The sequence below is a fragment of the Neoarius graeffei genome, chromosome 25, assembly GCF_027579695.1.
Source record: "Neoarius graeffei isolate fNeoGra1 chromosome 25, fNeoGra1.pri, whole genome shotgun sequence".
Taxonomy (NCBI): domain Eukaryota; kingdom Metazoa; phylum Chordata; class Actinopteri; order Siluriformes; family Ariidae; genus Neoarius; species Neoarius graeffei.
In genome coordinates, this window is record NC_083593.1 from 4923271 (window position 1) to 4939163 (window position 15893).

General features: G+C 43.4%; 1 protein-coding gene across 2 annotated transcripts in view; it reads right to left on the reverse strand.

Moving 5' to 3' along the window:
• Window positions 1–6530, reverse strand: part of LOC132873009 (C2 domain-containing protein 2) — a 16265-nt gene extending 9735 nt beyond the window's left edge. Inside the window, exons 1-5 of one of the 2 annotated variants that reach the window (XM_060908184.1) lie at window positions 6036–6530; window positions 3884–3979; window positions 2682–2801; window positions 1687–1788; window positions 1419–1535 (exon numbers count right to left, since the gene is read on the reverse strand). In XM_060908184.1, coding sequence (XP_060764167.1) covers window positions 1419–1535; window positions 1687–1788; window positions 2682–2801; window positions 3884–3979; window positions 6036–6296 — 696 coding nt within the window. In that variant the 5' untranslated portion in view covers window positions 6297–6530. The remainder of the gene's footprint in view (window positions 1–1418; window positions 1536–1686; window positions 1789–2681; window positions 2802–3883; window positions 3980–6035) is intronic. The other variant, XM_060908185.1, reaches the window with a different exon arrangement.
• Window positions 6531–15893: the final 9363 nt, after the last annotated feature.

Sequence of the window (15893 nt, forward strand, 5' to 3'; positions counted from 1 at the left end):
TAAATACGTGTTTCAAATGATGTCACCATCACTGCCCACATACTTCCATGGGTCCTTTACTTTGGCGTGGATATTAAGCAATACAGTACATCCACTAGAGGGCAGCCCAGAGTCAAAATTTTCAGACAACAACAAACATGGCAACGTGAATGAGGTCGTAAAGCTATACCTAGTAAGAAAGAGGGATTTCTTACTAAATCACATAACCTCTCCTTAAAACGTTTCACCATTTTACGCTTCATTGTCTCTGCTACACATCCCCCATGATTTCCAGTGGTACGACTCTGTTTCATCTGTATCTGTAAGCTTTCGGAAAATGTGTACAAATATGGATGAACGAGTACGCAGCGTACAGACAGAAGGCTCCGTCCGTATCTCTATTTGAGTATAAATGAACCTTTAAAAATGAATATAAATGAGGGTTTAATAACTCCAAAAAAGGAAATCCCCAAAAGCATGAAGTTCACTGAAATTTAGGATTAACCTTTCCCCAATGTTATAAAAAAAAAGCCACTGCACGAACCCATTTTCCTAAAATACCAATCTAGATAATTAAAATCAAAATAAGTGAGACGTGAACAATCGCTTATTTCACAGGAATGCAGTTCAGTATGATTCTGATCAATCTGGCAACACTGAGCTCTGCTGTCCAAACAAACTGTTCCATTACACAAAGGGCTGCCTCCTTCCTCCACAAACTCAACTGCATGCGCGTGCGTGTGCGCTCAGTGGGAATTATTAGTTGAAAACATGACATCAAAAATCAGAAGTCCCTAGAAAACGTTCAACAGACTCAGCATGTATGAGAGAGACGACACACAAAATCTTTTAGTAAAGTTGTGTGTAAATTTTTGCATAAACCAAAATGAGCTAAAAGTGTCTGCCAGGTTTACAAGAAGCGTTTCAGAAATATCAATTTTTTTCATACTCATTCATGCACATGTTGATCACCCATAAAACAATAAAGCACATTCCTGACACAGCTTATTTGCATGTAGTGACGCCCACAAAAGTCCATAAAAGGTAAAGTGCAGACAGCATTGATCATGCTGAACTAGCATAAGGATGTGTTTTTGATAAATAAGAGCTAAATAAGAGCGCTTGCTAAACGTAAGAAACATAAACCATTTAAACTCCACAGTATATTCCATGGATAAAAGTGCAGTAATTGACACAGATTATAAGACCTGAAGTCGATCAGGTTGAAGTTTACATTAGTTTGTTTTCTTATGCGTGAACTGACACACACTCAGGGGCTCGAGTAGGATACAAACGTGTTTCTGAATTTTCAAGAATACCAAATTTCTTGTGTAAAAAAATCATATCCAGTGTGATAAATGAGGCGCATTAGGATTATTAGGTGATCGTTGACCTCATGGTACTGATGAGAGGTGAAGACGATGATGGTGGTGGTGTACCTTCAGCTCTGTAGGCTGCGCAGTCCGGCTGCTCAGTGTCACTAAGGCTCGCGTTTCACACAGAACCTGCTGAAGGCAGCTCTTAGCTGCAGCTTCACTCACATACACTGATTCTCCCTACACAAAACATACACACAGTCTCAAATATTATCCAAAATAAAAATGTGAACAGACGTGTCTTCACAATAGCATCAGGCAAACACACACTCACTTAATATATGTGTGTGTAACTGTGGTTGTGTGTATGTGTGAGTGTGTATGTATATACCTGTGTGTAGCTGGGTGTGAGCTGCAGGTGTGTCAGGTCCAGCTGTTGCAGCCCCCATGTAATCTGAACTTCTCCATCTACCTCTGTCATCTGCAGGGCCAGCTGGGTAAACAAACACACACATGCACACACAACATTATAAAGTGCTGTGTACTTTGGGTTTTGTTAAAATAAGAGGCTCAAAGTGTGTGTCCTCAGAGAGAGGTCACGTGTTAGGTGAATAAAAACATGTCACGATAGAAACCCGTGTAATAAGCATGAGAGTTTGTGCCCTTCAGCCCATTAGTGCTCTTGAGCTCTTAGTGTGTTTAGGAGAAATAATCAGAAACACGGAGACACTTTACACACCCTCAGCACTACATCAGCACACTGAGTCAGAAAAACATCCATCACACAGCTCCATCTCATCAGGACCAGAGCCTCTGAGAATCCCCTCAACACCTCTAATTTTAACCACTAGCTCCCTCAAGAACAGAACACAGCTTCACAGGAATCCAGATGTTTAGGATGAGACACTGTTACTGTTATTTCTGAAAATATGATAATGATGAGTACAGTTTTATTATAGTGGTTATAATGTAATGTTGTATAATGGTGTTTGTAATGTTGCTTGTTTGGTTTGGGACACGCCCACAGTGAAGGGTTTGTGATGTTGTATGTGTGGTTTGGGACACACCCACAGTGAAGGGTTTGTGATAGTATTTAACTAATAAGCAAAGCAGGCAGTGAACCAAACACAACAATGAACAGCACTCTGTGTTCCTTGCATCAGTGCACTGCAGAGTGATTCTAGGGAGTAGGAGGTAGGAATTAGGGACTATGGGCTAGGAAGTATGTGAATTATGTTACGTGAATACTGTGACAGAAAATTAAGAGACAGTGAAGAGAACGCAGAGAAACAGATCAGGGTTTTATATGAGGCTCAGTCTTAGTTTTAGTGAACGATGATAACTGGTTAAATGTGTGTGTGTGTGTGTGTGTGTGTGTGTGTATACCTGCAGCTGTAGTGGTGAGATTTTTACGCTATATCTCAGAGGAGGGCGAGTAGAGCCAGAGTTTGGACAAGCGCTGACAGAAAACTGCAGTTTGTCTCCAGTCACCTCACACTGCACATCCTAACACACACACACACACACACACACACACACACACACCACGTCAAATAGAGGAATTCTGCAGAACTACAGATAACTGGTATGATCTTCAAATTAGCAAGAGGTGATTCTCTGATGCAGCTCTTATGCTATCTCTGGTGGGCGTGGCCTTTACGGCTGCTGTATAACCTACTCATCCTACCGTGTAGCTTTGGTTTAAAACATAAAAACTAAATACCATAAAAAATGCAGGAGAAGGAAAAGGTACGTGTGTGTGAGATCTGTTTAAATTCTGCAGAATGGATGATTAAACCCTGGGAAGAACCGAAGCATGTGGGTCTGAGGGGAAAAGGAATTTGCTGGAAACAAACATTTGTCGCATCACAGCATAAAACTTGAGGAGAAAAAATTTTGAATGCCAGGTCATTGAATCGTGGCTTTGAGTTGAGACCTTAGACAGGAAATGACACGGTCGCCCATTAGCTCGTCACTTGTCAGCGTGAACACAGAGGCCAGTTTAAACAACATTCTCTCAGTTTCCTCTTGACACACTCACTGGTGCACTCTGTAAAAGCATAATAGTCCATTTTTTTATGTCTTACGGAAATAGCCTAAAAATGCAATACAAGATTTAAAAAATAATAGCTTAAGGCGTGGACTCGGCACAAATGTAATAAATGGCTGAAAAAATCTGTCTGGAAAACTGACTTCTGTTCCACGACACTTGTTTTGTGTTTACACACAAACCCGGGATTATACTGTTGATCCTGGAGGAGGAGCTTCGTGAATATTGGTGGGGATGGAGGGCAGGGTTCATGAGTAAAAGAAAAAAAAAATCCAACTACTTAACCATTATAGGCCTTTTCTTGCCTACTGCACCTTCAACGTTCACCACCTCACTACTGCAGTTCCAGTTCTCAAAGGGTTTGAGTACCTGCTCAAAATCAGAACCTAGAAGAATGCTGCTGCTCCTGCTTAGTTGTGCTTATAAAGTGATTATCACTGAAAGAGAACCAGAACCACTGGTTCTCGTGCAGTAAGACAGCGTGATGTGCTGAAACCCCTGACTCTGACTGTGTAAAAACAGCAAGCAGACTGCACACCTTGCGTCCAGGTGATCTGTTAAAACTGGAGATGTGGTGAACGCTGAGCTCTGACGACTGAACACCATCCTCCTCAAACACCAGCTGGATTGCTCCCTAACAACACACACGCGCACACACACACACACACACACACAGTTATAAACTGTTTATTACACAGTGCACAATGAGACACTGTTACATCAGGACACACACTAAAACCCTCAGTGTTCAAGTAGTATGCATAGTGTTTACTATTCTTTTCGCTAACATGCTGTGTGTTCAGTGACTTCCGGAAAAGTTTATTCAGCACTGCACTGTAGGTGATAATTCAACACTCTGAGTGTTATTGCTCTCTCACTGTTGCCCCTTTTCCACCAAAGCAGTTCCAGGGCTGGTTCGGGGCCAGTGCTTAGTTTGGAACCGGGTTTTCTGTTTCCACTGAACAAAGAACTGGCTCTGGGCCAGAAAAACCGGTTCCAGGCTAGCACCAACTCTTTGCTGGGCCAGAGGAAAGAACCACTTACGTCAGCGGGGGGGCGGAGTTGTTAAGACCAACAACAATCGCAAGACAGTGAAAGGTCGCCATTTTTAAGCAACGAGAAGCAGCAGCTGTACAAACGCGAAGTCATCCATTATTATTGTTGTTGCTGCTTCTTCTTCTCCATGTTGTTGTTGCTTCGATGTTCACGCCAAGGTTTATGCAAACGCAGCGACGTAACTGACGTATACAGCGACGTAATGATATGGCTCCTCTTAGCACCCCGAGCTATGGAAAAGCAAACTGGTTCTCAGCTGGCTCGCAAGTTGAACGAGTTGTGAACCAGCACCAGCACCGGCCCCGAACCAGCCCTGGAACTGATTTGGTGGAAAAGGGGTATGTGAAAGGATTTCACCTTTTCCAGAACTTTCCTGGTTTACTGTTCATTGTTTTACGACACTGAGTCCAATCAAAACTCTAAGAATGCAACAACATTTAAAACTGAATTAATTTTTTTCTATAAATCCATACACTTGTCAAACAGTAACGCCCACATGGAACAACATGGAGATTATCCAGAAAAATGATACACACCTATTGTGTCACACCTATTTCCAAAAAACAATCCAAAAAAAAAAAAAGGTTTTCATTTAACTCATTCTCATAAGTCATTAACTGCATCGACTCAAGGAAAAATCTAATGGAAAATCAGAACACTATGACATCAATACTTTTTCCAAAATGTTTTTCCTTTTTTTTAAAAAAAAAAAAAAGCTGGGCTCTAACACTGCTGCAAATGTGTTGAATATCTTTAATTGAGTACCACAGTGTGTTTATTTATTCAATATGTTCAAGCCTTGACATGACTCTACATAGCAAAATCCCTCATGCTGAATCATACCGGTGAGTGCAAAAGTTTGTGCACCCTTCGAATAAAACACTGGCAAGACATTTAGAGTGTTGGATTTCACTTGTGTTTGTTAATTATGACAAACGTGATTAAATAGCGTGTTATGCATGTTACATTAGATTAGATTAGATAGAACTTTATTGATCCCTTTGGGAGGGTTCCCTCAGGGAAATTAAAATTCCAGCAGCATCATTACAGGATAAACAGAGAATAGAAAAGAGAGAAAACTTCAAGATAAAGTAAATTAAAATTAAGTACTTACATATACAAATATAAAAAAGAATAAAGATATGGGAAAAGAAGAAAGAAAAATAAAAAATATTGGTAATAGTAAAACAAACAAACAAACAAACAAACAAACAAGTAAATGCAAATTCCACTATATTGCACATGATATAAATATTATGTAATAACTTGTACGTCCACACGTTTTACCATTATAACCACATCCATTCTTTCAGATCCTCTGATTATGTTTTGGATCTGTGAAAACTATTCTGATGACGTTGAATTGTGAGAAGCTGCAGGACACAGAGGTTGGTTTTTTTTACTGTGTGCAGTCATCATGTGAGAGCCTGACTGTGTCCAATAAACATCACTTTTTTATTATTATTTCTGTCTATGGTTTAAAGCTGATTTAAAGACATGAAGTTAAACTTTAATTCACTTTATATTAGGTTTATTGTGATGAAACTAGAATGCAGCATGGCTGGAACACATGAGTGAATCCTGGTTATAACTTTTTGACATGTATGACACCATGCACGCGCTCACCCACACACCTGTGTACTGCAGCGGTGGTGGTTGTTGAGGGCTTGGATCCAGGCTCTCCTCCACTCCGTCCTCCAGCTCTTCAGCTCCAGCACCCAGCTCAACAGCCGCTCTGCTTCCTCACACTCCTCCCTCCCGACTCGTGTCCCGCTCCCGCAAACACCGAAATATTGCACTAAATAGATGATTAAAGTCACGAGTGAGGCGAGGAACAGCGTCACCAGACACAGCCACTGCAGCGACTCGGACACACCGCCGCTCGCGAGCACCATGGCGCCTCAAACAACTCCCTCAGCTAGCGTTAGCCCGCTAACTCCGCGCTAACATGCCAATAACATCCGAACTCGAGCTGTCAGCACTCTCCGCTTTTCTCCGAGCTCATTAACACCAACGCCGCTTTGTGTTCTTCAGCGCTCATCTCGTCTGTGGTTTCTTTTCTTTCTTTCCTTACTAGCCTGCTAGCTAACACATCTGTCCAAAAAGTTACCACATCACTTCCTATACACACAGCAGTAAACGGAATGCCCCTCCCCTCTCTGACGATCCGCCCGGTTTCCTTCAAACCACGCCTTCCTGTGATTGGATTGGCTGTAAGTTCGACTCTTGAGAAATGGTCTGATTGGGTGGTGACACCTGACTGCGTCAATCGCGCTGCCCTTTTGGAAAGGGCAACTTTCCGGCTCGCGGCCATTAAACCGTGTTCGAAGATCACGATTTCTGATAAAAAATGATGGTGATGATAATAATAATAACAGTAATAAAAAATCCCACAATATTCAGCAAATGACTCAGTTTAAAAATAAAAAAAAAATCCAAGCAAACTCATCATCTTATTCCATACTCTTCTAGAGCTTAGGAGACTGTTTTCCTCCATTTCGACCTGTCAGCTGTCTTTCTTTTGCCTCTTGTGTAGTGAGGCCAGTCCACTTCCAGATGTTATCCATCCATGTTAGCCTTTGTCTACCTCTGGAGCGTCTGCCTTCAGCTCCTCCTTCTAGCACATGTCTCTCCAGGGAATTATAGTCTCTGGAGATATGTCCATAGTAGTGCAGCTTCCTCATGATTATCATTGGTGTTTAGTCAAGTTAAGTTTATTTGTATAGTGCTTTTAACAATAAATATTGTCGCAAAGCAGCTTTACAGAATTTGAACGACTTAAAATATGAGCTAATTTTATCCCTAATCAGGGGCGGTCCTGGGGGCGGTCCGACCGGGCAGCCGCCTGGGGCGGCATCGCGGGGGGGCGGGGCGGCACGAGCGTGGGCGCGAAAAAAAAAAACGCCCCCCCCCCAAAAAAAAAAAAAAACCCGAAAAAAAAACAAGACGGGCGGGGGGTTTGAACATTTTGGATGGGGAAGCCCAATACCAAAGTTGCGCAGGTGACGTCATCATAACAAGAGGCGTCTATGGACCCTTTTCACGTGACGTCACGACAAACGCGGCCGCCATTTTGGACATGTACTACCAGTAGTTTACCACAGCCAACATTGAGGAACGGCAGCAAAGAAAGTTTTTACTTTCAGCAAGACCTCCATCATGCCACTATATTGTTGTGTACCTGGATGTAGTAACCATCAACAAACAAGGCAAGGGTTATCGTTTTATCGGATCCCGGTAGATGCTGACTGACAGAGAAGATGGATAGCGGCATACCAACGCTTGTGTAGTGACCACTTTGTTGGAGGTAAGACGAATAAAATTAGCCAGAAAAGGCATTACATTCTAGTTTACTGTAATTACTGTAATTATGATCTGGCAGCTATTTACACTGGATCCAGTGTAAATAGCTGCCAGAGCCAATGTCCGAGCTAGCGCTGGCTCCGGCCGGCCGCGAGCTAGCGCTGGCTCCGGAACCTCGGACGTTGGCTCCGGCAGCTATTTACACTGGATCCGGTGTAAATAGCTGCCAGATCATAATTACAGTAAACTAGAACGACCGAGCTAGCTCGCTAGCGCTGGCTCGCTAGCGCTGGCTCGCGGCAGCTCGGAGCCAGCGCTGGCTCGCGGCGGCTCGGAGCCAGCGCTGGCTCGCTAGCTCGGACGTTGGCTCCGGCAGCTATTTACACTGGATCCGGTGTAAATAGCTGCCAGATCATAATTACAGTAAACTAGTAAATACAGTTTTCTGCATCTCGCTCCTTTTTCTTTTATGTTTGTCGCCTTCCTCGCATTCAAACCGATTCGAGCCGAAGTCCACTACATGTCCAAAATGGCGGTCGCTGTTACGAAGGTCACGTGACTGAAAAGGTTCTATAGACCCCTTTCACTGACGTCACCCGAAACCGGAAGTAAACAGACCCTGCGCCATTTTGGAAGACCAACAATCTCGTGATTAGGGGGAAATAACAGCAGCGGTATGTGAACTCACGAGAATAAAGTGGAGTGGCAAACGACTTAAACAAACAAATCTGAGTTGTTTTATTTATGATTTATTGGCCCAGCAGTAGACTTGAAAGAAACCTGTGTGAGACTTGGCAAAAAACTGTGGATATAATGGATAAGTCTGTGCATGATCTGCGGACACTTTGAGGTAAGCAAACGCAAGAAATTCAGATTTAAAACATGCTAAATTGGCCCCAAGTTGATAACTGTATGAGGAGCAAGCCTCCCAGACTTCTACAATTTAATAATAATAATAATTTAGGATGGTTTGGGGCTTGCTCGCTGCTGCCAGGTTGGTTGTTGAGTAGCCTGACTGTTTTTTTTTTTCTTGCGTGTGGTATCATTGTTGACGCGAGGTTGTTTTTTGAACATGCCAATGCGGACACGATTTCCCCTGATGAGTTATGACTTCAGACGCGATGCGTGTGTGGAGGTGTGGAGTCCGCGTGATATGTGCGTAAGATAGGCTTCTCATGTGTTTGGAGATCCGCGCTCCGAGACAAGCGCAAGCGCCCCAAGGGGATAAAAGGGACCCCCCGAAAATATCGGCATAGTTCGAACACTGAGTGTAGGCACTGGGTGTAAACAACAAATAGTTTACAGTGTCTGGGTAGCAAACAGATGGCAGAATTGGTGTCCGGTCCTCCTTATGTTTCCATTCTCCCTTGCCCCGAGTCTTATCATATGGGTCAAACCCATCAATCACAGCCAGTTTCTCCACATACCGTGCCCATTCTGCAACTGGTAATGTACTCACATAACCAGAATTATCATCCATCGTGTCACTTTACTCTCGCTCGTACTTTGTTTTATATTGTGAGTGCATGTACTTGGTCTTCCAATATGGCGCCTAACAAAATCTTGCGGCGCGGTGACGTCATGTGAAAGGGGTCTATACCTGAAGTTGGTCAGTTCTTGTAGCTCAATTGTAATTGAAGGTTTGCAGCAGTGTTACACACACAAGTGTAACATGCAGCAAAAGCCATCATGCGTCACGTTTGCTGTGGGCACAAAACCCCGTATAATTTAAATAACAAACCAAATATGGTGCCGCAATGCATAGGACACAAACTCAAGACGCCTCTCAAATGTGCAGACCACATTACATTACATTGAGCAAACACTTTTGTGTGTGCGTGTGCGCGCGAGAAAGAGGAGAGAACAGAAAAGCAGAACAATCCAAACAACTTCAAAATGGCTGTACGTTTGATTGTGTGTATGAACCGAATGAATTCCCAAGATTATTGTGGTCGTGGTGGTCAACTGGTCAAGTTGAAATGGTTCAGTCTCACCTCTCGCGTAGGTGATCACCACTACACACTGACGGTGAGTTTGTGTTGGGGGAAGGGGGAATCATTCAGGAGGAGGTCGAATGACAAATAAACGGAGTCGTACTCGGAGATAGATCTAATGGATAGGAAAAGGTCAAAGCCATCAGGTGCCCAATTCCGGAAGAAAAGGAAAGAAGAGGAGGAGAAACGAGCAAAAGAAAAAGGTATGCTTTATGAATCAATTTCAGTGAGTGACATGAATTAGTGCCCTAATTAGCCTTATATTATTGATGCTTGCTAAGTCAGACGACCTGACCTGGCCTGGCCTGCCCCCCAACACGAAATTAATTTCAGCATAACGATTAGGCTTTGCAACAAAACGTTTAAAGTTATTGCTGTCATTGCCTTGGGTTAACGTTGGGCTCTGTATTAGCCAACAGAATGTTAAACGCTTTACATGGTCATTTAAACATTTCTCGTCGTGTGTTGTACGTCGCGGACACGGCCCGTTATAAATTTGCTGTGACCAGAATGGCAATGATCAAGTCGTAATGTATTACTTAAGACTCTGTGTAATGTCATAGTAGTGTAGCCTGCCACTCTGCCTGTCACTGTGGCTCAGGCAGAGAGGAGCTTCTCAAAGCTAAAACTGATCAAGACTTACCTAAGGTCAACAATGTCACAGGAACGGTTCAGTGGCCTTGCTGTGATCAGCATAAACCACGCCTTAGGGGAACAAATCTCATATGAAGACATTGTGGAAGAATTTGCATCCAGGAAGGCCAGAAAAGCCAACTTTTAGGTTCTGCTTTCACTTTTGCATCCTGAATATAATTGCCACTTAAATGTATATAGACTGTTTTCCTCTTACTTCTTTTGCACGTCTTGTTATTTATGATAAGTTATAGTGGTTTGCCATTTTTGCCACTTTAAAGAGTGTTAACTTCTTCATTTGTTACTTCTTGTTATTTATGATACACAATAGTGTTTATTTATTCTTATGTGTACAGTAATATGTATAGGATTTACCTCTTCTCTGTCGTTAGTTCATTTATTTATGATACATGATTGCGTTTTACCATTTTTGCCACTTTAATGTATAGTATTTTTAGATCTTTTGTCACTTCATGTTATTCTGTAATTGTGATTGTTTAACTGTTTAGTTTCTTTTGTTATTTATATGGTGCGATTTTAATGGAGGGTTAAGTCTTCTTGTTAATAATAATGGTGAATGGTACTCTATGATAATTCATTGTGCACTCTGTTGGTAAAACTGACTGACTTGTGCAATATTTTGACCATTGGGTGGTGCTGTAGTGCAGTTGTGCTTTCTTAAATAGCTGTGGATAGCTGTAATGCGAAGTCATTGAGTCTTTTTGTTTATTGTTTATCTTTTATTGTTTATCTTTGTATTTTTATTGCACTAGTCATTAAAACTGGAAATTTGTTCTTGAAAATAGCTGTTGTGAGTTTGTGTATGGGGTCGTGTGTGTTCTGGACAAAGTTAGTGTTTTCTTAGGTGGTGGGTGGGAGGTGGTTGTCGGGTTGGGCCGGGGGGGGCGCCAGCAGGGGGTTTCGCCCAGGGAGTAAATCACTCTAGGATCGCCACTGCCTAATCTATCCCCAGTGAGCAAGCCTGTGGCAACGGTGGCAAGGAAAAACTCCCTCAGACAACATGAGGAAGAAACCCCGAGAGGAACCAGACTCAAAAGGGCACCCATCCTCATTTGGGCAACAACAGACAACATGACTATAACATTAACAGTCCTAACATAAAGTCAGCTTCGTTGATGCTATAAACCCCCCACCGACGGAAACCCGAGCGCAAAACCGTTCACGACAACCGCAGCCCCAAAGTCAGCAAGTCAACTGCAGCCCTAAAGTCAGCAAGTCAACTGCAGCCCTAAAGTCAGCAAGTCAACTGCAGTCCTAAAGTCAGCAAGTCAGCTGCAGTCCCCAGCCACAAAAGCACCACTGCAAGAGTCCAGAGCGTCCTCCAGGCGCGGCCCCACATGGGGCCGTCCTCCACAGGAGCAATGCGATGAGACTCCAACCAGACACAGGGCACCAGGATGGATCAGGCAGGTCCGAGGAACAGAAGAGGTCAGCATCTCGATCCCAGGACTGACATGTAACTCAGAGGGATAGATTCTTTCCAGGATGTGTTTTTTGTTATCTTTTCAGTGTAAGATACCCTGAGGATTCTTCTATATGTCCACATCTCAAATGCTGTCAATTTATTTTCATCTGCTGCTTTGAGTGTCCATGTCTCACATCCATAGAGTGCAGCTGACCATATCTCCTTAGGAGACGTAGTTTGGTGTTGATGCTTACAGAGCAGTCTTTCCATATGTTCCAGGGTTTACGACAGATGGGGCGTGCCATTCCTATCCTCCTCCTTATTTCTATGCTGCATTTATTTGTGCCATTTAATTCTGCCCCAAGATATGTGAATTGATGCATTTGTTCAATTTTATTTGACCTGGTCTATCTGCTTGTGTGGGTATCATAAGAACCACCATAAACTTTATGGTGGATAAAGTACTGACAAGTGTAATAAACTTGTGTGAATCCTTGCTGAGGAGACGGGGTCAGTTTTGCTGCCTCATTTGTTGTAGCACAGTTGAAGCTAAAATGCTAAATAAATAAACAAAGATTCATATCTAAACATGTAATTATGTCTATGTTTAACAATAAAAAATGTTCTGACAACAGCCATTACATCATCAACCGGCAGGAATTGCGAGTTTCTACTTCCATTTTTTGAGCACGAATGTTAGGCCAAAGATCTTAGAATACACCAAGAATAAACCTTCAAATGGAACCTGTGAGCTTGTGATTAAAACATAGGAAGTCATATACACGAAATGCTTGATGTTCAAATGGTATCATTGTGAGAATACCGCTGCTTGGTAAAGGCAACATGGACACCAAAAGACTTGATTTACCAAGCTAACAAGTGGGTAATGTAATGTAACGTTACCCGTAAGGCATGATGAAAAGATGAAGTGGTCAGGAACATCAACATTTTCCTCAGATAGTTTATAGAATTACAATAGACTATCTTAAAGGGTCAGGCTTACCTTCCCAGAAGTCTTTGCACAAAGTATCAAGTTGCCATTTTCGCATCCGTGGGTATTCCACTGTTTGAAAAACAATTTGCAATAATCTAGGTGACATATTAAGGTATCAATCATACATTGTAATGTGAAATTGAAGATATTTTGTCAAAGTATGTATATTTAACCCTCTATGATCAACCCATTTGTATTTTCATATGATTATTACATTGTAACGGACCAGAACCGGCCTCAGCCGTCTCACGGGCAGCCACAAATGAAAGAAAATATCAGGTATATTCCATTCAGAACTCACAAGTATGACACATAGGTGAAGAAAATGTTTGAGATGGATTGGGAAGGGATCGCTAACAGCAAATTTGTAGAGTTTAGCAGAGTAGTGGACACACAGGGAAGGGTGAGCCAGTCTCTTTAACTTATCATCCATCAAAAAGTATACTTCCATGGCCATTTTGCCCCACTTTCATTCCAACTAACAGGGCCAAGATTGAGACACAAATGGAGCTCTATGTAAGAAATTTTTTCATTTCAAAGGTATGTAGGTTGATGTAAAGAACCTACATATCAGTTCATTTTGAGGTTATACTAACTTTGTTCAGTCTTTTTGAGCAAGGAGAAGACCCAGAAGGACATGGAGTTGTTTCTGCAGGCATGTGTTGACCAGCAGGGCCTCCATGTCAATGCCATGTTCAACACATGATGGAAGGATGGCTACTGGGTGGTGGTGTTTTTAATTTGTTATTGATGTTAACACCAAACAATGAACTTAAACACATTTAATAGAATTATTCATAGTTTCTGAGTCAACACTCCACTAAGACAGGTGTGAAGTTATAGATAACCGTGTAAATATAACAGTATTGTTGCTTCTACATGCAGTGACTGTTAAAGTAAAAAAGTTAGCGTTCTAAGTTATAATGGCTTATGAATGTGATGTTTTAATATAGAGAATCTACAACCCCGATTCCAAAAAAGTTGGGACAAAGTACAAATTGTAAATAAAAACGGAATGCAATGATGTGGAAGTTTCAAAATTCCATATTTTATTCAGAATAGAACATAGATGACATCAAATGTTTAAACTGAGAAAATGTATCATTTAAAGAGAAAAATTAGGTGCTTTTAAATTTCATGACAACACATCTCAAAAAAGTTGGGACAAGGCCATGTTTACCACCGTGAGACATCCCCTTTTCTCTTTACAACAGTCTGTAAACATCTGGGGACTGAGGAGACAAGTTGCTCAAGTTTAGGGATAGGAATGTTAACCCATTCTTGTCTAATGTAGGATTCTAGTTGCTCAACTGTCTTAGGTCTTTTTTGTCATATCTTCCATTTTATGATGCGTCAAATGTTTTCCACGGGTGAAAGATCTGGACTGCAGGCTGGCCAGTTCAGTACCTGGACCCTTCTTCTACTGTTAGGGTTTTGCTGGGATTCGAACCCGGGTCGCTGGTGTGATAATCCAGCAAACCACCACTAGGCCACCAGGGGGATGACTGAAGTGCAGAGGCGTGAGGCGAAGGTAGAGTATCAAAAAACAGTTTATTTACAATATTTACAATCCGATGGAAAAAACAAAAAGAAAATCCAAAAGCTCAGAAGATAAACAAAAATAAAAATATCCAAAGGTTTCAAAGTCCAAAAACAAAAGGAAAGGCAAAATGCTGAATGTTCAGAAGATCAAAAGGTACAAAGTCCAAAGAAAGCAAAAATATCAAAAACACAAGGGCACAGGCAAGATACGTGGGACAGAGGAAACTAGCACTAGACAACATAGCATAAAGACTCCGTGACAAGGGAACAAACAGAGGGATATTTATACACAAACAAATTAAGGAACAGGGCGGGGCAGGAAACAGGCAATCAAGACAAACACAGTGGCGGCCTCTAGAGGCCAAAACAAACATGACAAGATAAACATAACAGCGGCCTCTAGAGACCAAAACAGTCCCAGTCCTAACAGGACACCCCCCCCCCCCCCCCCAGGAGCGTCTCCTGACGTTCCCAGGGCGATCCGGATGGGCCGAATGGAAGTCCTTACAGTCCTTTATCTAAAATGTCCCGGGCGGGGACCCAACAGCGTTCCTCAGGGCCATAGCCCTCCTAGTCTACTAGATATTGAAGCCCGCCGCGGACCCGGCGGGAGTCAAGCAGGCGATGCACAGTGAACACAGTCTGACCCTGGAAGATGCGGGGGGGGGGGATTCCTAGGGGCAGGGGCATACATGGACGTCAGTACGGGCCGCAACAGGGAAACATGGAATGTGGGGTTGATCCTCAGAGTCCGGGGCAACTGGAGCCGGTAGGCGACAGGGTTCACCCTGTGCACCACCTTGAAGGGGCCAATGTAGCGAGGAGCAAGCTTGCGGTTCTCCACCCGCAGCGGAAGGTCCTTGGTGGACAGCCAAACCCGCTGCCCAGGGCGGAAAGCGTGGGCAGGTCTTCTATGGCGGTTGGCCTGAGTCTGGTTGGTTCTGGAGGTCTGGATGAGGGTCCTCCTGACCTTGCTCCAGGTCTTGCGACACCGTCTCACATATTGGTTGACTGAGGGCACCCCCGCGTCCTCCTCCTGGTCCGGGAACAGAGGTGGCTGGAACCCGAATTGGCACTGGAATGGTGACAGCTTGGTGGCCGATGACTGCAGGGTGTTGTGGGCGTACTCTGCCCATGGCAGCCAGGTGCTCCACGATGTCGGGTTATCCATAGCCAGGCCTCGCATGGTGGTTTCCAGGTCCTGGTTGAGCCTCTCCGTCTGGCCATTGGACTGTGGGTGGAACCCAGAGGAGAGGCTGGCAGTGGCTCCGATGAGCTTGCAAAACCCATGCCACACTCGGGAGGAGAACTGGGGCCCTCGGTCAGAGACGATATCCTGTGGGAGACCAAAGACTCGGAAGACGTGATTGAACATTAGTTTAGCTGTTTCAAGGGCAGAACGGAGCTTGCACAGTGGTATAAAGCGGCAGGCCTTGGAGAATCTGTCAACTATGACCAAAATGACAGTGTTACCTTGTGACTCAGGGAGACCCGTGATGAAGTCGACTGCCACGTGGGACCAGGGACGCCGGGGAATGGTCAGAGGATGCAGGAGGCCCTGGGGATGCTGTCGTGGGTTCTTGCTTCTGGTGCACACCTC